At 39.4% G+C, this 27734-nt stretch overlaps 1 protein-coding gene and 1 pseudogene across 1 annotated transcript; one reads left to right on the forward strand and one right to left on the reverse strand.

Annotated features, from left to right (window-relative positions):
* The first annotated feature begins 346 nt into the window (after positions 1-346).
* LOC148754615 (elongation factor 1-alpha 1 pseudogene) lies at positions 347-9408 on the forward strand (annotated as a pseudogene).
* Positions 9409-12205: 2797 nt separating this feature from the next.
* Positions 12206-19972, reverse strand: SPIN3 (spindlin family member 3). Its single transcript, XM_088794950.1, has one exon. The coding sequence runs from the start codon at positions 19255-19257 to the stop codon at positions 18481-18483; it is 777 nt and encodes a 258-aa protein (XP_088651076.1). The 5' UTR covers positions 19258-19972; the 3' UTR covers positions 12206-18480.
* Between the last annotated feature and the right edge of the window lie 7762 nt (positions 19973-27734).

A 27734-nucleotide genomic window follows, 5' to 3' on the forward strand; every position in this document is an offset into this window, starting at 1 on the left:
CCCCAATGTAAATTCTTGCTTCCTTAATCATAAATTAAATTACCATAAAGGCATGGATTTATTTCTGGTCTCTCTATTCTCTTCTATTGATTTATGTGTCTGTTTTTATGCCAATACCATGCTGTTTTTATTACTATGGCCTTGCAGTATAATTTAACATCAGGTAGCGTGATACCTCCAGCTTTGTTCTTCTTTCTCAGGATTGCCGTGGCTATATCAGTTTTTTTATGGTTCCACATAAATTTTAGTATTATTTGTTTTAGTTCTGTGAAAATATGCCATTGGTATTTTCATAGAGATTGCATTGAATCTGTAGATTGCTGTGGGTAGTATAAACATTTTAACTATATTAATTCTTCCTATCCATGAGCATGGTACATGTTTCAATTTATTTGTGTATTCTTTCATTTCTCTCTTTAATGTCTTATAATTTTCTAGAGTATAGATCTTTTACTTCCGTGGTTAAATTTATTTTTAAGTATTATTTTTTGATGCAATTGTAAATGGGATTTTTTTCTTAATTTCTCTTTCTGATAGTTCGTCATTGGTGTATAAAATACAACTGATTTCTGAATAATAATTTTGTATCCTGCTACTTCAATAAATTCATTTATCAATTCTAATAGGGTTTTTTGGTGGAATTTTTGGAGTTCTCTATAAATGAGGTCTGACAATTATGTTTGTGAACTCAGAAAAAGTGGTACATACCTCATTGCTGAATATCACTATGGTCACCTTCAAAGTACTCCCCTTGGGAAGCTATGCACCAATGCCAGCACCAAGTCCACCCTTCAAAGCAATTTTGGAACTCTTTTTCTGGAATGGCCATCAGAGCTGTCATCGTATTACCCTTGATGTCCTGAATGACATCAAAATGTTTTCCTTTCAATATTTCCTTTATCTTCAGGTAAAGAAAGAAGTCATTGGGGGCCAGATCAGGTGAATAGGGAAGGTGTTCCAATACAGGTATTTGTTTACTAGCTAAAAACTCCCTCACAGACAGTGCTGTGTGAGCTGGTGCATTGTTGTGATGCAAGAGCCATAAACTGCTGGTGAAAAGTTCAGGTCATCTACCTTTTTCATGCAGCCTTTTCAGCATTTCCAAATAGTAAACTTGGTTAACTGTTCATCCAGCTGGTACAAATATATAATGAATAACTTCTCTGACACCAAAAAAGGTTAGCAACAGCGTTTCAACAAGTTCACAAACTTAATTGCCAGACGCCATATATTGATCCCTTTATTATTATGTAATATCCTTCTTTATCCCTTATTATTGTTTTTGTTTTAAAGTCTGTTTTCTCTAATCTAAGTATTGAAACCCCAGCTTTCTTCTCGTTTCCACTTGCGTGAAATATTTTTTCCATCCCTTTACTTTTAGTCTATGTGTGTCTTTCAATCTGAGATGAGACTCTTGTAAGCAGCATGTGTATGGGTCTTTTTTTTCTTATCCATTCAGCTACCCTATGTCTTTAGATTGGAACATTTAATCCATTTACCTTTAAAGTGATTATTGATAGGTACATAGTCATTGACATTTTGTTATTGGTATTTTTGATCTTCATTTGTTTGTTTTCTTCTTTCATCTGCTTAAAGGAGTCCTTTTAACATTTCTTGTAATACTGGTTTGGTGGTAATGAATTCCTTTAGCTTTTTCTTGTCAGAGAAGCTCTTCATCTCTCCTTAAATTTAAAATGATAACCTCACTGTGTAGAGTAGTATCAGTTGTAGACCCTTGTTTTTCATCACTTTGAATATTTCATGCCATTCACTTCCGGCCTGCAAAGTTTTTGTTGAGTAATCATTTGATAGAATTATGAGAACTCCCTTGTAAGTAACTAGTTGTTTTGTCTTGCTGCTTTTAGTAGTCCCTTTTTTTTCTTTAAACTTTGCCATTTTAATTATGATGTGTCTTGGTGTGGGGCTGTTTGGATTCATCTTGTTTGGGACTCTCTGCACTCCCAGAGAGTATATATGCATTTCCTTCACTGGGTTAGGGAACGTTCCCATCATTATTTCTTCAAGTAGGTCTTCAATTTCTTGCTCTCTCTCTTCTCCTTCTGATACCCCTATAATGTGAATGTTGGTATGCTTGATATTGTCCCAGAGGCCCCTTAAACTCTCTTCATTTTTTTTTGGATGTTAGTATGCTTGATGTTGTCCCAGAGACCCCTTAAACTCTCATTTTTAAAAATTCTTTTTTCTTTTGGCTATTTTGATTGGATATTTTCTGATACATTATTTTTTAAATCACTGACTTGATCCTCTGCTTCATCTAATCTACTGTTGATTCCCTGCAATGTATTCTTCATTTCCTTTATTGTATTCTTTATTTCTGACTGGTTCTTTTTGTGTGTTTTCTATCTTGATTTTTATGTTTCCTATCTCTTTGTTGAAGTTCTCCCTGAGATCACTGAGCATGTTTATAACCAGTATTTGGAAATCTGCGCCTGGTGTATTCCTTGTCTCCATTTTGTTTAGTTCTTTTTTCTGGAGCTCTGTTTTGTTCTTTTATTTGCAACATGTTTTTCTGTCTCCTCACTTTGGCTGTCTCCCTGTGTTTGTTTCTGTGCATTAGTTAGGGCTACTATGTCTTCCTGTCTTAGTAGAGTGGTGTTATGTAGTAGGTGTGCTGTGGGGCTCAGTGGCACAGTCTTCTTGGTCATGTGAGCAGTGCACGGCATGTGTGTCCCTTGTGTGGGTTGTGTATACTCTCCCTTTATAGTTGAGCTTTGGATGCTATTTGCAAGCCTATGGAAGGTATCCTCAGGCTCATTGGTTGTGAAGACTTTTTGTGACTACAGTGCAGGAGTTGTCATGCAGGGGCTGGCCCTACAGAGCAGGATTTGCCTCAGCAGGACTCTGGTGCCTGCCCAATCCACCTGCTGGGTCTGTTGTCCTTGAAGGCAGCTGGCTGATGCTCCAGCTTCTTTTGAAGCTGGCCACTTGGTGCACCAGCTCTAGGGTCACCTGGGAGGGAACCCGCTGCAGGTCAAGTTCAGCCATAGCCAATGCCTCACCCAGGGTCACCTGAGAGGAACCACAAGGCAATCCTGTGCTGTGCTTGGAACTGCATCAAGAGGCCAAATGTGAACCAAGGCCAACTGCCACTAGTGCCAGGCTAAGGGTTGCTCAGCCAGAGGCATGGGACATGCTAAAGCCAGATGCTGCTTGTTTGGGTTCCGTGAACCTTTGAGAGACCCTAGGAAATTCTGCTCATAAGCCAAGGCAAATGGTTCGTACAAAAAAGCCACAGGAAATGGCTTGGGTGTGCCCAAAAGTTGGTTGGGGTGGGATCTCAGAATCAGCAGGGCGTGGTAAACAAACAGTATGAACCAGCTTGATGGAGACTCAGATAAGGCAACTACCTGTATCTGCATGCTGGGAAGGGGGAGGGCTCAATAAAGAAACAATGGCTTCCACCAGCTCTCTGTCTTGGAGAAAGCTGCTCTTCCAGTCCTCATCCTAAAGCCAGACAACTCCATTCTTCCCCTTATGTCCCTGTCGCCACTCCAGCTGCTGCCCCAGCACTGGAGTTCAGAGCCAGTGATGGAGTCGGTGAGTAATTCCTGCACAGTTCCTTTAAGAGTAGTACCTGGGACTACAATCACCCTCGTCTCACTCAGCCACAATCTCCACTGGTTTTCACAACCAGAAATTATGAGGACTTCTTTCCCCAGCACTGGAACCTGGGCTGGGCAGGGGCTGGGACCCCTCACTTCTCCAGGGGGTACCCCTCCCAATTTTTAATTGTGACAGTGGATGTGGGACCAGCCTGTTCCATGTCTCTGCCCCTCCTATCAGTCTCGAGGTGGTTTCTTCTGTATGTCCTTAGTTGTAGGGCTTTGGTTCAGCAAGATTTCAGGCGATTTTCAATGATGGTTTTTTTGTAGTTTAGTTTTAATTTTAATGTATGTGGTTGTGAGAGAACGTAGGCACAATGTTTACCTACTCCACTATCTTGACTGTAACTAATCACATTTTTGTTACTGGGTTGCATGAGAACTTTATAAGTTTTGGATATTAACCCTTTATCCAATACATTTTTTTGCAGGTATTTTCTCCAATTCCATGGGTTGTCTTTTCATTTTGCTACTTGTAGAGTGCAGATGCTTTTAAGTTTGATGTTTTGCCGCTTGATTTTTTTCTTTTGTTTCTTGTGCTTTTGTTGTCATAACCAAAAAAATCATTGCCAAGACCAATATCAAGGTGCTACTTCCTTATGTTTTCTTCTAGGAGTTTTACTGTATTGGGTCTTGTGTTAAATATTTGATCCATTTCAAGTTAATTTTTGTGACTGGTGTGTGATAGGGGTCTAATTTCATTGTTCTGCATGTGGTTATCCAGTTTTCCCTGCACCATTTGCTTAACAGACTATCCTTTCCCCATGGGCTTGGCTCCCTTATAAAATATTCGTTGACTGTATATGCAGGTTTTAAAATATGGGCTCTCTATTCTGTTCAATTGGGCTATTTTCATTCCAGTATTTTAATTACTATAGCATTGTAAAATAGTTTGAAATCAGATAGTGTGTGCCTCCAGTTTTCTTCATTTTCATGTTTGCTTTTCCTATTTGGGGCCCTTTTTGATTCCATAAAAATTTTAGGATTGTTTTTCTATTTCTGTACAAAGTTCCATTGGAATTTTTATAGGGATTGTGTTGAATCTGTAGATGGCTTCCGGGAGCACGGATATTTTAACAATATTAACTCCTCTAATCCATAATTAGCGTATGTCCTTCTATTTGTCTTCTGTTCTTGAATTTCTTTCAACAATGCCTTTTAGTTTTTCTCATACAAATCTTTCACTTCCTAGGTATGTTATTGTTTTAGATGCTATTGTGAATAGCATAGTTTTCTTTAATTCTTGTTGAGATATTTTGTTAATGTATAGAAATAGAACTGATTTCTGTGTATTGATTTGATATCCTTCAACTTTACTGAGTTCGTTTCTTAGTTCTAACAGTTTTTTTTTTTTTTTAGTCTTTGGTACTTTTAATTTATAAGATTATATCATCCACAAATGAAACCAATTTCACTTCTTCCTTTCTGGCTTGAATTGCATTTATTTCTTTGTCTTGCCTGATTGCTCTGGCGGAAGTTCCATTACTATGTTGAACAAGAGTGGCGAGAGTGGGCATCCTGGTATTGTTCCTCCACATATTAGAAAGATTTCAGTTTTTTTCCATTGAATATAATGTAAGCTGTGGGTTTATTGTATATGGCCTTTGTTATTTTGAGATATGTTCCTTCTATATCTGATTTGTTAAAGTCTTTAACATGAAGGGATGTTATATTTTCTCAAATGCTTTTTGTGCATCTATTTAGACCATCATATGAATTTTATCATTTGTCTCTTGGTGTGGTGTATCACATTTATTTATTTGCATATGCTGAGCCATCCTTGCATCCCAGGGATAAATCCCACTTGGTCATGGTTCATAATCCTTTTAATGAGTTCCTAAATTCAGTTTGCTAATATTTTGCTGATAATTTTTGCCTGTATGTTCACCAGGGATATTGGTCTATAGATTTTTTTCTTGTAATTTTTTTATCTGGCTTTGATATCAGAGTAATGTTGTCCTCAGATTGAGTGTGAAATTGTTTCCTCCTTTTCAGTTTTTTTGGAAAAGTTTGAGAGGACAGATGTTAGTTCTTTAAAAGTTTGGTAGAATTCGCCAGTGAAGCCATCTGGTCCTGGGGTTTTCTGTGTTGAGAGATTTTTAATTACTGATTCAAATGCCTTAAGTCATTATTGATCTGTTCAGACTTTCTATTTCTTCTTGGTTCAGTCTTTGTAGGTCATATGATTCTATGAAATCATCCATTTCTCCTAAGTTATCTAATTTATTGGCATATAATTGTTCACAGTAGTCTCTTATGATCATATGTATTTCTTTAGTGTCAATTGTAACTTCTCTTTCATTTCTGATTTTGTATATTTGATCCTCTCTTTTTGTCTTAGTTTTTTCTTAGTCTTGATAAAGATGTGCCATTTTTTCCCCTAAAACCAGCTCTTAGTTTCCTTGATTTTTTTTTACTATTTTTTTTGGTTTCTAGTTCATTTATTTTGATCTGTAGTATGTCTTCCCTTCTGCTAACTTTGGGCTTAATTTGTTTCTATTTTTCTACTTCATTAAGGTGTAAAATGATGTTGTTTATTTGAGATCTAATTTCTTAATGCATTTATTGCTATAACCTTTGCTCTCAGAACTACTTTTGCAGCATCCCATAGGTTTTAGTATGTTGTGTTTCCATTTTTATTTGTTTTAAGGTAATTTTTATTTTCTTTTTGATTTCTTCTTTGACCTGTTGGTTGTTCAAAAGTGTTTAGTTTCTGCATATTTGTAGATTTTCCAGCTTTCCCCTTGTTGATTTTTGTTTCATATCATTGTGTTCAGAAAAGATAGTATAATCTCAGTCTCCTTAAATTTGCTAAGACTCGTTTTTTGTCCTATCATATGATCTACCCTGGAAAATGTTCCATGTGCACTTGAGAATGTGGATTCTGCTGCAGTTGGATGAAACATTTTCCGTATGTCTTAAGTCCATTTGAGCTAAATTATGGTCGAATTCTAATGTTCGTTTGTTGATATTGTGACTGGATAATGTATCTAGTGTTGAAAGTGGGGTATTGAAGTCCTCTACTATTATTATATTGTTATATATTTCTCCATTAATAACCGGTACAATTTGCTTGCGATATTTAGGTACTCCAAATGTTTGGTGTATATATTAATAATTGTTTTATCTTCTTGCTCCTTTTATTATATTTGTTATATAATGATCTTATATATAATTATTAATGTTTATATTATTAATATAATATAAAATTTGTTATATAATGATCTTATATTATAATTATATAATGATCTTATATATAATTATGATTATTATATAATGATCTTATTTGTCTCACCATTTTGGCTTAAAGTCTATTTTGTCTGATATAAATATAGCTATCCCCACTTTTTGTTGGTTTTCACTTGCATGGAATACCTTTTTTCATCTCTTCACTTTGACTTTATGTGTGTCTTTACTATTGGGGTGAGTCATTTGTAGGCAGCATGTAGTGAGGTCTTGTTTTTTTTAACATCTATCTACTCTGTACCTTTTGATTGAATTCAATCCATTTACATTTAGATTTAGCATTCATATGTAAGGGCTTAATAATTCCATCTTATTAACTGCTTTAAAAAATTCATTGGGGCATATGTAAAACATCTTGTAGATAAAATAGTCCATTTTAGTGTGATAGCAACTTATCTTCAATTACTTATAAAAACTCCACCCACCCTTTTAGTCTTCCCTTTACATTATTGATATTACAATTTCCTACTTTGTGTTGTGTGTTTGTTAACAATTTATAGTAACCATAATTATTTTCAGTACTCTTGTTTTTTATGATTATACTATAGTTGAATTTTTAACACACCATCCTAGTATGGAGTTAGTTTTGTAAGTCTGTATTTTTCACTTTGACTAATGTGTTGTATACCTTCATGTTATCATGTTGCTGATTTGTGTCTTTTCATTTCAGCTAAGAAAACTCCTTTCTGCATTTCGTGCAAAGCAAGTACAGTCATGGTAAACTCCCTCATCTTTTGATTGTCTGGGAAAGTCTTTATTTCTCCTCATATCTGATGGATAAAATATCCTTGCCTGGCAATTTTGTCTTTCAACATTTTCATTATGTGATTCTACCCTTTCCTGGACTGTAGAATTTTAGCTGAGTGATCCATTAATTGCCTAATGGGAGTTCCTTTGTAGGCTACATTTTTTTCATGTTCTTTAACATTACTTCCTAAACACACACACACCACACACACACACACACACACACGCACACCTTTTTCACAATGTGTTTGCTGCCAGAACACAGGTGTAGTGAAAACTATGGCTAAATATAATTCAAAACGGGAAAGGAAAAAGACACACATCAACATTGTTGTCATTGGACACGTGTCTGGCAGGTCTACCACTACTGGTCATCAGATCTACAAATGTGGTGGGATCGACAAAAGAACCATAAAAAAAAAAAAATTGAGAAGGAGGCTGCTGAGATGGGAAAGAGCTCCTTCAATTATGCCTGGATTTTGGATAAACTGAAAGCTGAACATGAGCATAGTATCACCATTTATATCTCCCTATAGAAATTATGTGACCATCATTGATGCCCTGGGACACAGAGACTTTATTAAAAAAATGACTAGAGGCCTATCTCAGGCTGACTGTGCCATCCTGATTGTTGCTGCTGGTGTTGGTGAATTTGAAGGTATCTCCAAGAATGGGCAGACTGATGAGCATGCCCTTTTTGTTACTCACAACTAATTGTTGGCGTTAACAAAATGGATTGCACTGAGCCGCCTTACAGCCAGAAGATATATGAGGAAACCATTAAGGAAATCAGCACCTACATTAAGGAAATTGGCTACAACCCTGACACAGTAGCATTTGTGCCAATTTCTGGTTGGAATGGTGATAATATGCTGGAGCCAAGTGCTAACATGTCTTGGTTCAAGGATGGAAAGTCACCCATAAAAATGGCAATGCCAGTGGAACCACGCTGCTTGAAGCTCTGGATTGCATCTTGCCACCAACTCATCCAACTGACAAACCTTTGTGTCTGCCCCTCCAGGATGTCTAAAAAATTGGTTGTATTGGTACTGTCCCTATGGGCCAAGTGGAGACTGGTGTTCTCAAACCCGGCATGGTGGTTGGTCATCTTTGCTCCAGTTAATGTTACAACTAAAGTAAAGTCTGTTGAAATGCACCATAAAGCTTTGACTGAAGCTCTTCCTGGGGACAATGTAGGCTTCAATGTCAAGAATGTGTCAAAGATGTTCATCATGGCAATGTGGCTGGTAACAGCAAAAATTACCCACCAATGGAAGCAGCTGGCTTCACAGCTGACGTGATTATCCTGAGCCATCCAGGCCAAATCAATGACAGACATGCACCTGTGCTTGACTGTACCACAGCTCACATTGCTTATAAATTTGCTGAGCTGAAGAAGATTGATCATCATTTAGGGAATAAACTGGAAGATGCCTGAAGTTTTTTAACTTTGGTGATGCTGCCATTGTTGACATGGTTCCTGTTAAGCCCATGTGTGTTGAGAGCTTCTCTGACTACCCTCCTCTGGGCCATTTTGCTGTTCATGAGATGAGGCAGACAGTTGCTGTGGGTGTCATCAAAGCAGTAGACAAGAAGGCAGCTGGAGCTGGCAAGGTCACCAAGTCTGCCCAGAAAGTTCAGAAGGCTAAATGAGTATTATCCCCAATACCTGTCACCCCAGTCTTAATCAGCTGTGGAAGAATGGTCTCAGAACTGTTTGTCTCAATTGGCCATTTAAGTTGAATAGTAAAAGACTGGTCAATAATTACAATGCATCATAAAACCTTTAGAAGAAAAGGATAATGTTTTGTGGACTATTTTGTGTGTGTGTGGGGGGGCAGTTTTTAAGTTATTAGCTTTTAAAATAAGTACTTTTTAATGGAAACAACTTGACCAAAAATCTGTCACAGAATTTTGAGACCCATTAAAACAAAGTTTAATGAGAAACACACACACACACACACACACACACACACACACACACACACATTCTCTCGTAGTTCTAAGGTTAGAAGTCTAAAGTAAATCAACAGGGCTACATTTTTTCTGATGGCTCTAGGGGATAATCTAGTTCCTTGCCTTTTCTGGATTTTAGAAGCCACCTGCATTCCTTGGCTTGAGGCCTCTATCTTCAAAGCCAGCAATGTAACAACTTCAACTGTCCCAACCTTGCTTCTCTCTCTCTCTCTCTCTCTCTCTCTCTCTCTCTCTCTCTCTCTCTCTCTCTCTCTCCCCCTCCCTCCCTCCCTCCCTCTCTCTCTCTCTTTCTCTCTCTCTGTCTCTGTCTCTCTGCTTCGATCATCAAATCTCCTTTTCTGACTGATCTTCCTGCCTTGTGATTACACTGGGCCTATCTAGATAATCCAGGACAGTCTCCCCATTTCAAGAGAGTTAACTTAATCACATCTGCAAAGTCCCCTTTACCATCTAAGGTACCATAATCACAGGGTTTGGGGATTAGGACATAGATACGTAAGGGAGGAATTATTCTGCCAAACACAGTACTTGTGCTCCTTATGTGAACTTGAGTAACATTATTTCTTCACATGTATTTTTAAATTAAATTTAGAAGTAACATTGGTTAATAACATTATATAATTTTCAGGTGTACATTATAATTTGATACCTGTATACTCCATTACATGCTCACCACTCAAAGTCTAGTTTCCTTCTTTTACCATATAGTTTATCCTTTTTATCCAATTCACCCTCCCTTACCCCTTACCCTCTGGTAACCACCTTTCTGTTGTCAGTAGCTATGAGTTTTAGGTTGCTTTCTTATTTTTTGTTAGTTTGCTTTTTATTCCACATGAGTGAAAACATACTTTTTGTCCTTTTCCACCTGACTTATTTCACTTAGTATAACACTTTCAAGATCCATCCATATTGTCAAAAATGGCTTAATTTCCTAGACCAGTGTTTTCCAATCAGTATTGATGATGATAAGAGTCACATGGGATGTCTGGTAGAGGTTTTTCAGGTCCATTCGCCTGCCAAGATATTTTGATTCATTAAATCTAAAATGATGCTCATGAATTTATATTTTAGCATATATAAATTTATTATCAAGTAAGTTAAGGAAACAATTACTCTGGCCTCACACAATTTCCACCTACAAGTCAGTGACTCTCAATGTGGGGTCCCAGGACCAGTAGTATCAGTCTCCTGTGAGAACTTGTTAGAAATATAAGTCCTCGGATCCCACCCTAGATCTACTGAATCAGAATCTCCACTGATGGGCCTCAGCAATATGTAGTTTAACAAGTCCTCCAGGTGATTCTAATATTTGATAACTACCGTGTTTCTCCCAAAATAAGACCGGGTCTTATATTAACTTTTGCTCCAAAAGATGCATTAAGGCTTATGTTCAAGGGATATCATCCTAAAAAATCATGCTAGGGCTTATTTTCCAGTTAGGTCTTATTTTCAGGGAAACATGGTACTATATTAAAGAATGTACAATTCTAGCCAACAATAAACACTGATTGTTTAACTCCAGAACAACTCCCAGGCACAAGAAATGGCATAAGATGAGGTACCTGGTAAAGCTCTTCATCCCCCATATAGTGTATTCGCCCAAGGTATATCTCCAAGGGAAATCCTTCTAGAGAACAAAAAGAGGCTGGCTGACTAGAGGACTCACTCTACAGCCAGGGCTGAGTCCTTGTTTAAGAGCTTATAATATATTCTTTGAACCAGAAACTATTGTATGTTTTCTACTTCCTCCCTTTTTAAAATGGTAGTCTTCTCCTGGTTATTTCTGCACAATTATATATTGGATATGTTGGGGTGAAGGGTAGTTTATAATTTAACTACAGGCGATGAGACTGCTAGGATGATGGATCTGAAGATAGCTGCATGTCAACTAGAGATCTTAATGTTAAATACAGTAACTGGATAGGACTTTAGGGTTTTCCCCTTTGAAGACATAAATTCAATACAAGTAGGTATAGTCATTTTTGAAAGTGGATATGTGGGAAGAAAGGTGTCCATGGATGCTTGTTACCCAAAGGAAGAAGCTATACTAGACATTTGTGATTGGTTCATGGCCTTCACTCCTCATGCCGTTGATTTTTACCAATAATCCATTTGCTTCTAGGGAGATATATCCTAGGGTTCAGGGATGGAACACATGCCCTGGCTAAGCCAACCAGTGCATTTCATCCAAGAGACTTCAGTGATAGGTCCAGATATATGACCTAAGCCAGTTCAGAACACATCACAGGACATATATTATTTGTCTTTGTTTAGACTGGAACTGTGGTAGCCTGGAACTCCTGGTCCAATTTTGCTACCAGGAGGAAAGGAAAACTAAGAATGAAATTGATATACACTAAACTATTGTCTGTGTCTATGAGTTTCTGTTTCTCATTTGTGTTAGTGGTTGCCAGAGGGTAACGGGGGCGGGGGGTGGGGGGTGGGAGATGAGGGTAAGGGGGATCGAATATATGGTGATGGAAGGAGAACTGACTCTGGGTGGTGAACACACAATGGGATTTATAGATGATGTAATACAGAATTGTACACCTGAAATCTATGTAATTTTACTAACAATTGTCACCCCAATAAATTTAATTTAAAAAAAAAAAAAAAAAAGAAAGAAATTGATATACAGAGGAGGGAAAATTCTAAAGAATCACACAGTGAGCCTGAGCCTCAATCAAACTGTGCTGGAAGCCCATCTAACCTCTGGATTGTTTTAGTTACATGAATCAATGATGCTTGGTAACTGCTTAAACTTGTCTAAAACTGCTTAAAACTTATTTAAACTTGTTTCCTGTTTGTCATGCGGGGCGGCCGGTGGGGTCTCTGCTCCTGCTCCCCACAAGAGAACACAGGATATGGTGAGGCCAAAAAGGAACACCCACGGAGCCATAAGTAGGGGAGTCATATCACTATACTCTCTCTGGCAGCATCCATCTCTCTGCAATCCGCTCTTCTTAGCTCAGCCACCATCTTCTTGCTAGCCCCCATTTTCCTGCTAGCGTAGCCACAGCAGTTATATTAGTGGCCAATGGCTCACTGGTTACAGCTGACGGCCAACTAGCCACAGCTGATAGCTATCCAATCACACTTGATGGCCATTTACTACTTCAGCCAGCACCTTTCTATGTGAGGCCGAGAGCCTGGAAACTGCTTTCTGGGGCTCTGTCCCCACACTCCACCCTTACAGGCTCTCGCCTCACAATCTACGCAATAAGCGTCTTCCACGAGGGGCCCTGTGCGAGGAGCCTGAGGTGAATGCAATATCCTGGGCACAGCTAGGCTCTCTGGGCACAGCCAGGGTTTCTCAGGGCACCACCAGTACTTCTGGGCACAGCCAGACTTCCTGGGCTTCTTAGGGTACCACTAGTCTTCCCGGACACAGCCAGGGTTTCTCAGGGCACTGCCACTCTCTCTGGGAACAGCCCGACTTCCTGGGCACAGCCAGGGCATCTCAGGGCACAGCCAGACTTCCTGGACTCAGCCAGGGCTCTAAGGGCACTGCCACTCTCTCTGGGCCGCTCAGGGTACCCTGCTGGAACAACAGCAACTCACAATCAAGGTGCTTACATATTCTCAATGGTGGCCAGTCAAGACACAAAAGCAAATATCCCCCAGTTCCACTACATGGTGGTATGTTCCCAAACAAACAGTCAAGCTGTCCATTAAATTAGGGATGGAAGGCAATTCCCCATAGTCCATAGTCATTCACCAGGGCTGTCCTGGGAGTGAGGGACAACCTTGACCTCACCCTCATTTCCCATGGAGGACTCAGCAAGCCTTTCCTCCTGGGACAAGTCCCGCATCCCAGCTGCCTGAGCAGGAACTTCCCAGCCCACAGGGCCGCAATGACCTTTGCTTTCTCCGGCCTGTGCTGGTTGGGGAACCGTCCACATCTTTCCACCTCTCCACAGGGCTCCATCTCTCCAGCAGCTGTATGGCTTTTCCTGTGCTGGTGGGAGAACCGTCCACGTCCTCCCACCCCTCCATGGGGGTCCAGCTCTCCGGCAGCTGCTCCTCCTGGTTTTCCAGAGACTGAGTGTTCATACACACAAACTGCTCCACCGCCTTTTGGAGAGCTTTGGCCGGCACCATATCCTGCTCGCTGCGCTATTTGTCATGCAGGGTATCCTGCCGACTACACCATGTGTCATGCAGGGCATCTGGCGGGGTCTCTGCTCCCGCTCCCCACAAGAGAACGCAGGATATGGTGAGGCCAAAAAGGAACACCCATGGAGCCATAAGTAGGGGAGTCATATCACTATATTCTCTCTGGCAGCATCCGCCTCTTGGCAATCCGCTCTTGTTAGCTCAGCCACCATCTTCTTGCTAGCCCCCATTTTCCTGTTAGCGTAGCCACAGCAGTTATATTAGTGGCCAATGGCTCACAGGTTACATCTGACGGCCAACTAGCCACAGCTGATAGCTATCCAATCACACTTGATGGCCATTTACTACCTCAGCCAGCACCTTTCTATGTGAGGCCGAGAGCCTGGAAACTGCTTTCTGGGGCTCTGTCCCCACACTGTTACATGCAGGAAAACATTCTGTTAGAAAAGGCAAATGAAAACTATCATCATAAATTTACATATGACAGTAGATATGAGTGGAAGTTAGAATAAATAAAAAAACCTGATGATTTCATTTTGGGGTTACTGATTATATTACCTTAATTTTTCCCACAGCTTCAATTTATAGTTGATCTCACTTTAACTTACCTCATTAAAAATATACTTGCCTCTTTCAAAGAGTTCCTTCTACAAAATTGATCACATTCACATACATTTCACATTCTACTCGTCAGAAAAATTTGCCTGGCAGAATAAGTGGATTTGCAAGGACATGTAAGTTTTCATTAAACTATGTTCAGGTTTGAAGGTTTGAATTAGTCACACCTCCTTCCTTTCCAGATTCTAAAACAACTGAAAATATATACAGGAATCAAAGTAGGATTAAATATCAGCTTTAATATATTGTTAAGTGAAAAAGCAAAACTCAGAACAGCATGTATAGTATGCTGTTTATATATATATATAAAACCCTGATAAACACACATACAAATTATGCTTGTAAATACATGGATTATCTCTGCAAGAATACATAGTAACTGGTACCAGTGGTTACTTTTGGAAAGTGGGACAAAGGGACTGAGGTCAGGGTGGGAAGGAGGAAATGAGACCTACGTTTTACTGTATACCCTCTAGTACTGTTTTATTTTTACCAGAGGTATGTGTTTTTTTCCAAAAACAATTTACATATTAAAATTTTAAAAAGAATAAAAACAGATACCAGCTTTATTGCTGATAGATCTGGACTGGATAACGTGGTTTAGACCTGAGCTTGAAATGTACTTCTATCACAAGTCTAAAGTGGACGTTTACCCAGCCATATAGTGAAGGACTGAAGTCTTTCCCATATTTTGCTGTGAGGAATGAGCTCGAGAGTCAAGGGGGGGGGCTAGGCTGCTTATCCATAATAACCCTTTCTCAATTTTACCAAGTTATTTATTCCTCTTCCCATATGGAAGACTGAATGAGTGGCAAGTGGAGATGGGAAGAGGTTTCCTTCCAAATATTTTTGAGAGGTGAAATCCTTTATTTTTTTTTTCTTCAGTCAGGAACATGGAGAGAGGCAGAAGATAGATCCCATCATACCCTTGGCAATTTTTGTTCTTTTAAGCTATAGTGGTCAACACCCCAAACCATGGTTAACAAAGAGGACTTGGATGTCCCCTTCATGGGAGACCAGTAGTATCTTAGGAATGTCCTGCTTTCACCTATGGAAGACTGGTGAACAGTTCTGTTTTTGACCCTAGAAGGCTCTGAAATAAGTTAGAATAGAACAGAAATTAAATTAATTCCAAGGCTACGTTATACCCCAGGCTGAAAATTCACTCACTATTTTATCCCCAATTTACAACTGTGTCCAGACACACTATATGACACAACTTACAAAGATTACACAATGATCCCCAAAGATAGCACGTTAAAATACTCAAAAAATTACAATATCAACAACATAATGGAAATTCCTCAAATTGAACTATATGAAACCCACACCAACTATTAAACTCCAAGGGAGAAATGAATGCTGCAAGTTAAATTTCTATTTTAAACTCCAAAGGAATTAAAGTCCAACATTTTGTCTTTCCTAATTTCTTGTTTTCTCATTTTAGCCATACAAATCTCACGAAGATGTCTGGACAGATATGGAGTTCCTTCAGCAGCTGCAGCCTGGGCTGTGTTCCTCTTGACTGGGTGTAGTTCTCCCCAGACTTTAGGAGCTGAATTAATCTAACGCCACAACTGCGTGTTATACATTTTTAAGAGTCCACAGTATTAATAGGACAAAAGATTATTATAGTATTATTCTCATATCCAAAAAATTGGAAAGCACACTAATTCCCAGCCACTAGAACATATATCCCAAGCAAATTTATGTCCCTAGGACTTAGTAATTAGGGTAATACAAACCTACATTGCTGTTGTTAGTCAAATATCTGAGCAGAGACTTAGTGGTATCAAAAGGAAGAAAAGTAGACAGAGAAAACATGGGAGAAAAGAATGATTTCTTGGTTTCATCCTCAACAGGATGCCAGTCTGTCTGTGCAAGCAGTCTGGAATCCATGACCTGTGAACTTAAACTAATTTGGGAAATCTTTCCCAAGTGTTTGATTGTACTGCCATAAGTCCCAGCCCCAAATTTGCAGAACTCCAAAGCCTGTCTGTTACTGCTAATGGAGCCTCTACAGCAACCCAATGAGAAACCATTGGGTTTTGCCAGGTGCTTCTCTCCAAAACCTTGTTTTTCAACCATTCTTTCTTAGGCTTTGGTTAACCTTCACGAATGCCTTCAATAATGGAAGGTATATGTCATGGGGGAGACCCTGCTCACAGCGCCATTTGTCGTGCAGGGCGGCCTGCGGGGTCTCAGCTCCCGCTCCCCATACAAGAACGCAGGATATGGTTAGGCCAAAAAGGAACACCCACGGAGCCATAGGTAGGGGAGTCATACCACTATATTCTCTCTGGCGGCACTATACTCTCACTGGAGGCTGGATCCACACTGTCCGCAAACCGCCATCCACACTTGCCAGCCCAGCCGCCATCTTCTTGCTAGCCCCATTCTTTTCTCTTTTCTAGCGTAGCCACAGCAGTTATATTAGTGGCCAATGGCTCACTGGTTACAGCTGACGGCCAACTAGCCACAGCTGATGGCCATCCAATCACAGTTGATGGCCATTTACTACCTGAGCCAGCACCTGTCTATGTGAGGCTAAGAGCCTGGAAACTACTTTCTGGGGCTCTGCCCCCACAGTATAATATCCATTCCATTACTTATTTTTCTGCTGCAATAGGGCTCACTCTTATCTGCACATATGAGTATCTTAGGACCAGCCAACAAATAAGATAAAACTGAAAAACAAAACATTAACAAACATCTAGTAGATTTCCATCTGTTAATGCCAGCAGAAAGCACTTAAAACATTAAGCCTATTGATCATCTAGCACTGATTCTACTCTATGTGTTCCATGGTTCTGCTATGGTACCATAGTAGATGGGCCCACCAGTTCCTACAAGGAAGCAAAGCCTACTTTCAGCCTTTATTCTAGCAAGTGCCTTGCCCACCTAATCTGTTGGGACTCGGAAGTCCCCCCAAAAAACACACCCAAATCTAAAATCTCACTAAAATTTCTGAGTCTCTCTTGGTATAGAAAAAGAACTTGTACCTCAGCCTGATTCCAGATTTTTGCCCTTTCATTTTGAGGTCATGGAAAGGCCTGACAACCCTTGCTAAACCCAGGTTTTACCCTGTGACTGAGAACTCTAGCTAGAGCCTGGCTTAATGCTCGATTGGGCTGGCAAAGCCCACTTATGCTAAAGTCAGCCTGCACAGCCTGTGTCTGTTAAAACCCACTCCTGGGGATGTAAAGTACAGCATAAAGAACATAGTCAATAATGTTGCAACAGCTATGTATGTCAGGTGGGTACTAGACTAATCCGTGGGATCACTGCATAAATTATGCAAATGTATAACCACTATGCTGTACACTTGAAATTAATATAAAATAATACTGAATGTTAACTGTAACTGAAAACATAATTTTAAAAAACCCACTCCATATTTTCAGGTACTAGCCAGAGATACTGAAGACAACAGAGACCCTAATGCCATTGATGACCAACCTTGATTTCTCCACTTGGAGTTTGGTTCCCAAATGCTTGCCCTCTTATCGATTTCATAAGATTCTCAGCCTATGCTTATGTAGGACAATGAAAAGTAATTACCCTCTTGATTTTGAAACAAGTTGAGCAATATAGGTATAAGAATCAGAAAGGGAGAAAAATGTTAGTCTTACTTTCAGTACAGTTAGAATTGAAAATGCAACTTGGACAGGAGACCAAAATGGGCTTCCCACTCTTCCCCAAATTAGACCTTTGAAGCCATCTGTGGGGAACAGTTGAAGTCGCAAAGACACTTACCCAGCCAGTCATACTGAATATCTCAGGAAGATTCCCAGTTCAATGAGTACAGAGAGTCCAAGTGCCCAAAAGAATGAGGCAACAGGTGCTCAGCTACGTTTAACCTATCAACACCACCCAAGATAAAAGTATGGGCCAATGGATGTCAGATTTTACCCTTCTCACTAATTAGATAAATCAATCATTCTCCTGTGGGAAGGAACCAGTAAAAAGGTTGGAGAGAATGGCAAAAGGTTTCTTGCAAAATGACAAGGTAGAAGTTCCTTTTTTTTTTGACCAGGCAAGTGTGCAGAAAGGGAGAAGATGGTTCTTACAAATTGGAAAAAGCAATCAAGACTTTGTGTGTGAATAGATTTTACAAATAGTCTCACATATTCGGCAAATTTCAAGGTGACCTCTAAGATGTTTTTACCAAATCATAGACATAGATATGGAAATTGTCATTAAATTTTATGAAGTACACAGAGGGTTTTGCTTCTACCTGATGAATGACCATGCCAGCTCTCTTGGAGCCATCATCTTTGGCATATTCCACCTGTTTGCCTACTAGGTTGTCTACGACTTCTCCTGGCTCCCTCTCTGCAGGAGGAGAGTCATTGGAATCAGGAAGGATGCATAGGTCACTGTCTTTATAATCATCTAAGAGCTGGTACATATATAATACAGGATCTTTTTCATAGGTAATGTAAAACCATGTTTTCATGACAGGTGCCTGAGATAAGACCATCCCCCTCCATTCATTTTTGGAACCTTCCCCTGTCTCAAAAATATGTTCCACTGCTTTGCCAATCATAATTTCTGTTAAGTGTGTATCACTGATTCTAGAGGATGCAACTCTATTAGGAAAGACTTCAAGTGATGACACTCTTTCATCTCTGTGCAGTTCCAATCCATAAACACAGTCAAATCCATCATATTTGATAAGATACAGAGAGGGATTTACAGGTACCTGATCCAGGATGGTTCCCTTCCACTCTGTTAGAGGTTCATCTCCGTCTTTCCATCCGTGCCGAATTCTGCAGCCCACAATATTCCTCCAAGGTTGGGAGGTGGGTTGACTCCTATGCTTCTTGTGTGCAGCCTTTCTCTTTATCATGGTAATAGGCACACTGGCATGTCTTGCGCCTGTTCTGGACCGCTGCCCTGCAGTCGCATTTCCAAATGGGATCTTCATGCCTGGGAGGAGCACAGTAGCAAAGCAGGCCAAGAAAGGAAATTAAGAAAAAATAAATTCAATGCATGACACGGTGAGCTTTGTCTCCTAATTAGTGCACTCAGTGCACCCACGCCTAAGTTATTCCTGAAAGCTACACGAGAAAGCTGGCAATCAAGGCATCCTGGCGCGTGCCTGCAGAAACCTTCCTCCCAGTTCGTTCCAGCTACGCAAGAGCGAGGGAGTTGCGGTTAGGGTCAAAGTAATAGGGGGCATCCCCCTATTCATCCCGCCCGGAGTCCAACACTGTCCATGCCAGGTGGCACAGACTCCCCAAGTCCGGGTATTGCGGGCTTCATGCGCCCAAATCGGACATCTTGGGAGGGGGGCGCGGAGAAGACGGTCCGCAGGCGCTGAGCCTGGAGCTTGCGAGACGTGAGAGGGGAGAATCCGTGGGCGAGGAGCCTAGGATGGCAGCGGGGCAGGCGAACAGGATAGCGGCTGTGTCTCCAGCACTGTGCTCGCGGACCCTCTGCCTCCCTGCCCGCGACGAAGGCCCCTCTGCCACTTTGGCTCGTACCAGCCGGTACAGCCGCAGCAGTCTCCTCCCTCTTTGCGTAGAGCAGCTTCCTGCCAGGAGAGAGGCCTCCCCTTCCTGCCAGACACCGTGCGCCCCTCTCCCCCAACTCTCACATCGACCTCTGCCCTGAACCTGGGAGGTGCTCTTAGGCTCCCCGCTCCGCCCCTTTCCAAAATCAGGAGCAGCCTGGCTCACAACCCCCAACTCTAACTACGTAGTGTCGCCTTCTCCAGTTCAGGGCCCCCAGGCTCCCCACCCCCAGCTCAGCGCCCCTGCCCCATCTGCCTTCTATCTTCCAGGAATTCTTCCTTTCCTTTTCTCCCTGCCCTTCTGGAGTTATTCTTTATATACAGAAGCCTGCTTTTCCTGTCATTTAAGGGGATTTGAGTTAGGATGAGAGTAATGCTCAAGTGCTCAGTCTGCCATCTTAACCCAATCTCGAGGTAATTTTTACTGATTGGTCGTTTCTGGACTTTACTTATTGAGGATATATTTTTTCTTTTTCTTCATTGCACAACGTGGGCATGGTGTAAAATTAAGAAAATTGACATGAAAAAAATAATCAAGTGTAAGCCCACCTAATATTTCCCACAGCTCATAGCAAAATATTAACATTTTTTATTGCCTTTTTAACTAGCTCTTACAAAGCTGGGATAATTTTCCATATGTATTTTCATGTGTGCCCTTTTTCATATAGAATAAACATTTGCCCAGTTTATTAGATATTGTTTGAAACATGTTTTGTAGTACCTTCATTAAAATCAGTGTAAGGACATACTCATAATTTGACCATTCCCCCCAATCTTCAGATGTTTAGGTTTTTAAACAAAAGCTTATAAATGAGGCTTGCACACGAATTATTAAATCTGTTCCCTTGAACAGAATAATGTAGTCATAAACCTGTAATCAAAACAATTACTGTAATTATAATAGGAATTTAGTATATCAACACTGAGATTTATAATCTGTGGAGAAAGACTTATTTTATAAGTGATTCAGCCATTTTTATTCCATTATGTAATATAGTAATAGCTGCCCCAGAGGAGTACTTTGAAGGTGACCACAGTGATATTCATCAATGACGTATGTAGCACTTTTTATAGGATGAGTCCGTGAACCTAATTGTCAGACCTCGTATATACACAGAGGGTGCCAAAAAAAAAAATGTATACACATTTTAGGAAAGTAAAACTGTATTAAAATTGTAATACTCAATATATACCAGTAACAAAAGATGAATACAAGTCACGTTTGACTTCTGCAATTGCAAGAGGTGCTCAAAGTGGTTATCACCAGCATCCAGACACTTATGATTATGGCACACTACTGCTTGAGCAACACTGACCAAAGTGTCCAATTGTATTATATATATATATATATATATATATATATATATATATATATATGAATATATATTAAGTGAATTCTTGATAAGTTGTCACTTACAATCATTAACAATAATTTACACAGTGTCTCCTGAATATAGACACTGTGTAAATTATTGTTAATGATTGTAAGTGACAACTTATCAAGAATTCACTTAATTTTCACCTTTGGTAGTTCTTTAGAATGGGAACTTAGCAAAAAGACTGCAGGCCCCCTAGGCCTGTTGCTACCTGTCGGTTTTCCATAAGGCTCAGCCATTCAAAGAGCCTTTTTAGGTGTGCAAGCCAGGATTTTTGACCTCGTGTTGAGAGTGTCCTTGGTGATGCAGCACTAGCTGGGAGGGGCGGAGTTCCAGGGAGCTACTGGGTGTGGGCATCAATATGGTGGTACACACACGCTGATTTTTTTTTTTTTACACACGCTGATTTTAACAGACCAACAGAATCTCACATTTTGTGGAGGTGTTCAACATAGAAAAGATAGCATCATCCTGTACGCTACACATCAGTCAGGCTCCACAAACGTTAATTGCAGATGTCCCTCTAGCACTCACTCTGAAGCCACACAAATCAGTCTTTCCCTGTGTATTTCTGGTGCCTCTCGAGTTGCTGCAACTTTACCAGAGACAAGGTGAGTATTTTCAAGCAAGTGAGTCTGTGTGTGGGCTCTCTAAGAGGGAGCCTGGTTTTTTAGCCACCTTCCATCTCACTGAGATGGGGAGAAAGAGTCTTCATTGGTTTTTGCTGCCAGGTGTTGTGGGATCTCCCCTTCCCAGCACAGGACCCTTGGGCTAGGTTGCCTGGTGTGGGGCTGGGACCCCTCCTTCCTCCAGGGACACCTCTGCCACTGAGGTGTTCCTCCTGGTGTTCAACCACTATCTGTGGGTTTGGGGTCATCCTGTCTAGTGTCTCAGCCCCTCCTAACAGTCTCGATGTGGCCTTTTCTTTATATCTTAAGTTTTAGGGGTTCTGTTCAGCTAGTCTTTAGATGATTCTTGAGGTTGATTGTTCTACAATTTATTTGTAATTTTGGTGTGATCCTGGGATGCAGCAGGCATAGCATTTATCTAATCTGCCATCTTGGACCATATCGCCACTTCCTGATGTATTATCTTTTTAACGTATTGTTGTATTTGATTTACTAGTATTTTTGTTTATGATTTTTGAATCTATATTCATCAGTCATATTAATTTGCAATGTTATTCTTTGTATTCTTCTTGATATTGGTATCTTCTTGGTATCTTGATATTGGAGAAAACTTCTCCAACATCATGAAGGTTTTCCCCTATGTTTTCTTGTTTTGGTATCAGGGTAATGATGGACTTGTGAAGTCATTGGGAAGTATTGTATCTTCTTCAGTTTTTTTGGAACAGTTTGAGAATGGCAGGCATTAAATTTTTAAATGTTTGGGATAATTCACTAGTGAAGCAATCTGGTCCTGGACTTTTACTTTTGGGGAAGTTTTTGATGACTGTTTCAATTTTCTTACTGTTGATTGGCCCATTTTGATTTTCCAGTTCTTCATGATTAAGTCTAGGAAGTTTATATATTTTTAAGAACTTGTCCATTTCTTCTAGGTTATAGAATTTGGTGGCATATTGTCTTTCATAGTATTCTCGTATAGTCCTTTGTATTTCTGTGGTATTCGTTGTAACTGCTATTTCATTTCTGATTTTGTTTATTTGAGTCTTTTCTTTTTTTTCTTTATTGAGTCTAGCCAGAGGTTTGCCAAATTTATTAATCTTTTCAAAGAACCAGCTCTTTGTTGCATTAATTTTTTCTATTGTCTTTTTGTTCTCTATTTCATTTAATTTTGATCTAATATTTATTATTTCCTTCTTTCTACTGACTTTGGGCTTCATTTATTCTTCTTTTTCTAGTTCTTTAAGGTGAAATGTCTTTGACCCTCCAATTTGACCAGTGGGGGTTGCACCACAAGCCTTCACTACTATCACATCCACTGGTACCACTGTATGTGCTGAATTGTATCTGCACTTTCTGTCCTTGTCTTTGCCCCATCCTGTGTCTCTTGTTTTCTCCAATATGCCCACCTTCAAAAGCCTCAATGTGTGGATCTCTCAGATATGTTTATGTGTTGAGCAGGAAATACTTTGTTGAATTATAGCTGTTCAACTTGTAACTTGAAGGGGAGAGACTTGGAGGTCCTCTCACACTGCCGTGCTGCTCTCATTCTTTTTTTTTATTGCTGAGTAATATTCCACTTTGTGTGTGTGTGTGTGTGTGTGTGTGTGTATCACATTTTCTTTATCCATTCACCTCTCAATAGACACTTCGGTTGCTTCCATATTTTGGCTAGTGTAAAATAATGATGTAATGAACATATGGGTGCACATATCTTTTCAAATTAGTATTTTAATTTTTTAAAATAGATACCCAGAAGTGGAGTTGCTGAGTCACATGGTAGTTCTAATTTAACTGTTTTTGTGGAACCACCATACTGTTTTCCACATTGTTTTCCATAGTGGTTGCACCAATTTGCAACCCCATCAGCAGTGTATGGGTTTTCTCTTTTCTCAATAGTAATATTGGGAAATATTTTCCCTTTTAGAAGTATTTTTTGGAGTATGTCCTACCTCTAAGGGGCATGAAAAGCAAAACTAAGCAAATGAGGTTTCATCTCAAACTGAAAATCTTTTGCACGGCGAAGGAAAACAAGCAGAATAACAAAAAAGGCAACCCATAGAATAAGAGAAAATATTTGCAAATGGCACATCCAATAATGGATTAATGTACAAAATACATAAAGAACTCATACAACTAAACATAAAAAATAAACAATCTGATTTAAAAAATGGGCAGAGGACCTGAATAGACATTTTTCCATAGAAGGCATATAGATGGCCAACAGACACATGAAGAGATGGTCAGCAACACTAATCATCAGGCTAATGCAAATCAAAACCACAATGAGATATCATTTCACATCAGTCAGATTGACTGTTATCAAAAGAGTAACAAATGACAAGTGTTGGCGAGGATGTAGAGAAAATTCTCCATTTTGATGAAATACAATTTATCTATTTTTCCATTTGTTGCCTATGTTTTTTGTGTTATATCCAATGAATAATTGCCAAATCCAATATCATGAAGGTTTTACCCTTTGTTTTCTTGTAAGAGTTTCATAGTTTTAACCTTTAGGTTTATGACTTTGATCTATTTTGAGTCCATTTTTGTATGTGGTGTAAGGTAAGAGTCCAGCTTCATTCCTGGCATGTGGTTATTTAATTTTCCCACAAATTATTGTGGAAAAGACTTTCCTTTTCTCATTTAATAGTCATGGCAGTTTTATCAACAATCAATTGTCATGCAAGGATTTATTTCTGGACTCTCTATATTCCATTAGTCTTTATATCTGTCTTTATGTATCACTCTCTTTTGATTACCATATTTTGTAGTAAGTTTGAAATCAGGAAGTGTGAATCCTCCAACTTTGTTCTTCTTTTTAAAGATTTATTTGCCTATGGGGATCTCTGAGGTTTTATGTGAATCTTAGGATGGTTTTTCTATTACTGATGAAACGTCATTGTGATTCTCATAGAGATTGCATTGAATCTGTAGATAGCTTTCAGTGGTCATCCTGTCATCCTGAAGGACTTGTTTTTTAACATTTCTGGTGAGGCAGGTCTAGTGGTAATAAACTCCCTTGGTTTTTGTTTATCTGGGGATATCTTTTTTTTTTTATTAAATTTATTGGGGTGACAATTGTTAGTAAAATTACATAGATTTCAGGTGTACAATTCTGTATTACATCATCTATAAATCCCATTGTGTGTTCATCACCCAGAGTCAGTTCTCCTTCCATCACCATATATTCGATCCCCCTTACCCTCATCTCCCATCCCCCACCCCCCGCCCCCCTTACCCTCTGGCAACCACTAAACTATTGTCTGTGTCTATGAGTTTCTGTTTCTCATTTGTTTGTCTTGTTCTTTTGTTGTTTTTGGTTTATATACCACATATCAGTGAAATCACATGGTTCTCTGCTTTTTCTGTCTGACTTGTTTCGCTCAGCATTACTCTCTCAAGATCCATCCATGTTGCCACAAATGTTCCTATATCATCTTTTCTTACTGCCGAATAGTATTCCATTGTGTATATATACCACAACTTCTTTATCCATTCATCTATCGAAGGACATTTTGGTTGTTTCCATGTCTTGGCCACCGTAAACAAAGCTGCAATGAACATTGGAGCACATGTGTCTTTATCTCTAAATGTTTTCAGATTTTTTGGGTAGATACCCAGGAGAGGGATTGCTGGGTCATATGGCAATTCTATTCGTAATTCTTTGAGGAACCTCCACACTGCCTTCCATAACGGCTGCACCAGTCGGCATTCCCACCAACAGTGTATGAGGGTTCCTTTTTCTCTACAGCCTCTCCAACATTTGTTATTATTTGTCTTGTTGATGATAGCCATTCTGACTGGGGTGAGGTGATATCTCATTGTGGTTTTGATTTGCATTTCTCTGATGATTAGTGATGTTGAGCATTTTTTCATATGTCTATTTGCCATTTGTATGTCCTTTTTGGAGAAATGTCTCTTCAAGTCCTCTGCCCATTTTTCTTTTCATTTTTTTAAATTAAATTTATTGGGGTGACAATTGTTAGTAAAATTACATAGATTTCAGGTGTACAATTCTTTATTACATCATCTATAAATCCCATTGTGTGTTCATCACCCAGAGTCAGTTCTCCTTCCATCACCATATATTCGATCTCCCTTACACTCATCTCCCACCCCCCACCCCCCTTACCTTCTGGCAACCACTAAACTATGATCTGTGTCTATAAGTTTCTGTTTCTCATTTGTTTGTCTTGTTCTTTTGTTGTTTTTGGTTTATATACCACATATCAGTGAAATCACATGGTTCTCTGCTTTTTCTGTCTGACTTATTTCGCTCAGCATTACTCTCTCAAGATCCAGCCATGTTGTCACAAATGTTCCTATATCATCTTTTCTTACCGCCAAATAGTATTCCATTGTGTATATATACCACAACTTCTTTATCCATTCATCTATCGAAGGACATTTTGGTTGTTTCCATGTCTTGGCCACCGTAAACAAAGCTGCAATGAACATTGGAGCACATGTGTCTTTATCTCTAAATGTTTTCAGATTTTTTGGGTAGATACCCAGGAGAGGGATTGCTGGGTCATATGGCAATTCTATTCGTAATTTTTTGAGGAACCTCCACACTGCCTTCCATAACGGCTGCACCAGTCTGCATTCCCACCAACAGTGTATGAGGGTTCCTTTTCCTCCACAGCCTCTCCAACATTTGTTACTATTTGTCTTATTGATGATAGCCATTCTGACTGGGGTGAGGTGATATCTCATTGTGGTTTTGATTTGCATTTCTCTGATGATTAGTGATGTTGAGCATTTTTTCATGTGTCTATTTGCCATTTGTATGTCCTCTTTGGAAAAATGTCTCTTCAAGTCCTCTGCCCATTTTTCAATTGGGTTGTTTGTTTTTTTGTTGTTGAGTTGCATGAGTTCCTTGTATATTCTGGATACTAGCCCCTTATCGGAGGCACTGTTTGCAAAAATCTTCTCCCATTCAGTTGGTGGCCTCTTTATTTTGTCAATGGTTTCTTTTGCTGTGCAGAAGCTTTTAAGTTTCATATAGTCCCATTCATTTATTTTAGCTTTTACTTCCATTGCCTTTGGAGTCAAGTTCATAAAATGCTCTTTGAACCCAAGGTCCATAAGTTTAGTACCTATGTTTTCTTCTATGCAGTTTATTGTGTCAGGTCTTATGCTTAAGTCTTTGATCCATTTTGAATTAACTTTGGTACATGGTGACAAATAGCAGTCCAGTTTCATTCTTTTGCACGTGGCTATCCAATTCTCCCAGCACCATTTATTGAAGAGGCTGTCTTTGCTCCATTGTATGTTTTTAGCTTCTTTGTCAAAAATTATCTGTCCATATTTATGTGGTTTTATTTCTGTGTTCTCAATTCTATTCCATTGGTCTATGTTTCTGTTTTTCTGCCAATACCATGCTGTTTTGATTATTGTAGCCCTGTAGTACAAGCCAAAGTCAGGAAGTGTGATACCTCCCTTATTGTTCTTTTTTCTTAAGATTGCTTTGGCTATTCGGGGTCTTTTGTGGTTCCAAACAAATCTGATGATTCTTTGTTCTATTTCTTTAAAATATGCCATTGGGATTTTGATGGGGATTGCATTAAATCTGTATATTGCTTTGGGTAATATGGCCATTTTAACTATGTGGATTCTTCCAATCCATGAGCACGGAATGTCTTTCCATTTCTTTGTGTCTTCTTCAATTTCTTTCAAAAATGTCTTATAGTTTTCAGCATATAGGTCTTTCACATCCTTGGTTAAGTTTATTCCTAGGTATTTTATTCTTTTTGCTGCAATTGCAAAAGGAATTGTTTTTTGTATTTCTTTTTCGGAGATTTCATTGTTAGTATATAGGAAGGCAATGGACTTTTGTGCGTTGATTTTGTAGCCAGCAACTTTACTGTATTCGTTGATTGTTTCT

This window comes from Rhinolophus sinicus, chromosome 18 (assembly GCF_057876585.1).
Source record: "Rhinolophus sinicus isolate RSI-liver-muscle chromosome 18, RSI-T2T, whole genome shotgun sequence".
NCBI classification, from domain to species: domain Eukaryota; kingdom Metazoa; phylum Chordata; class Mammalia; order Chiroptera; family Rhinolophidae; genus Rhinolophus; species Rhinolophus sinicus.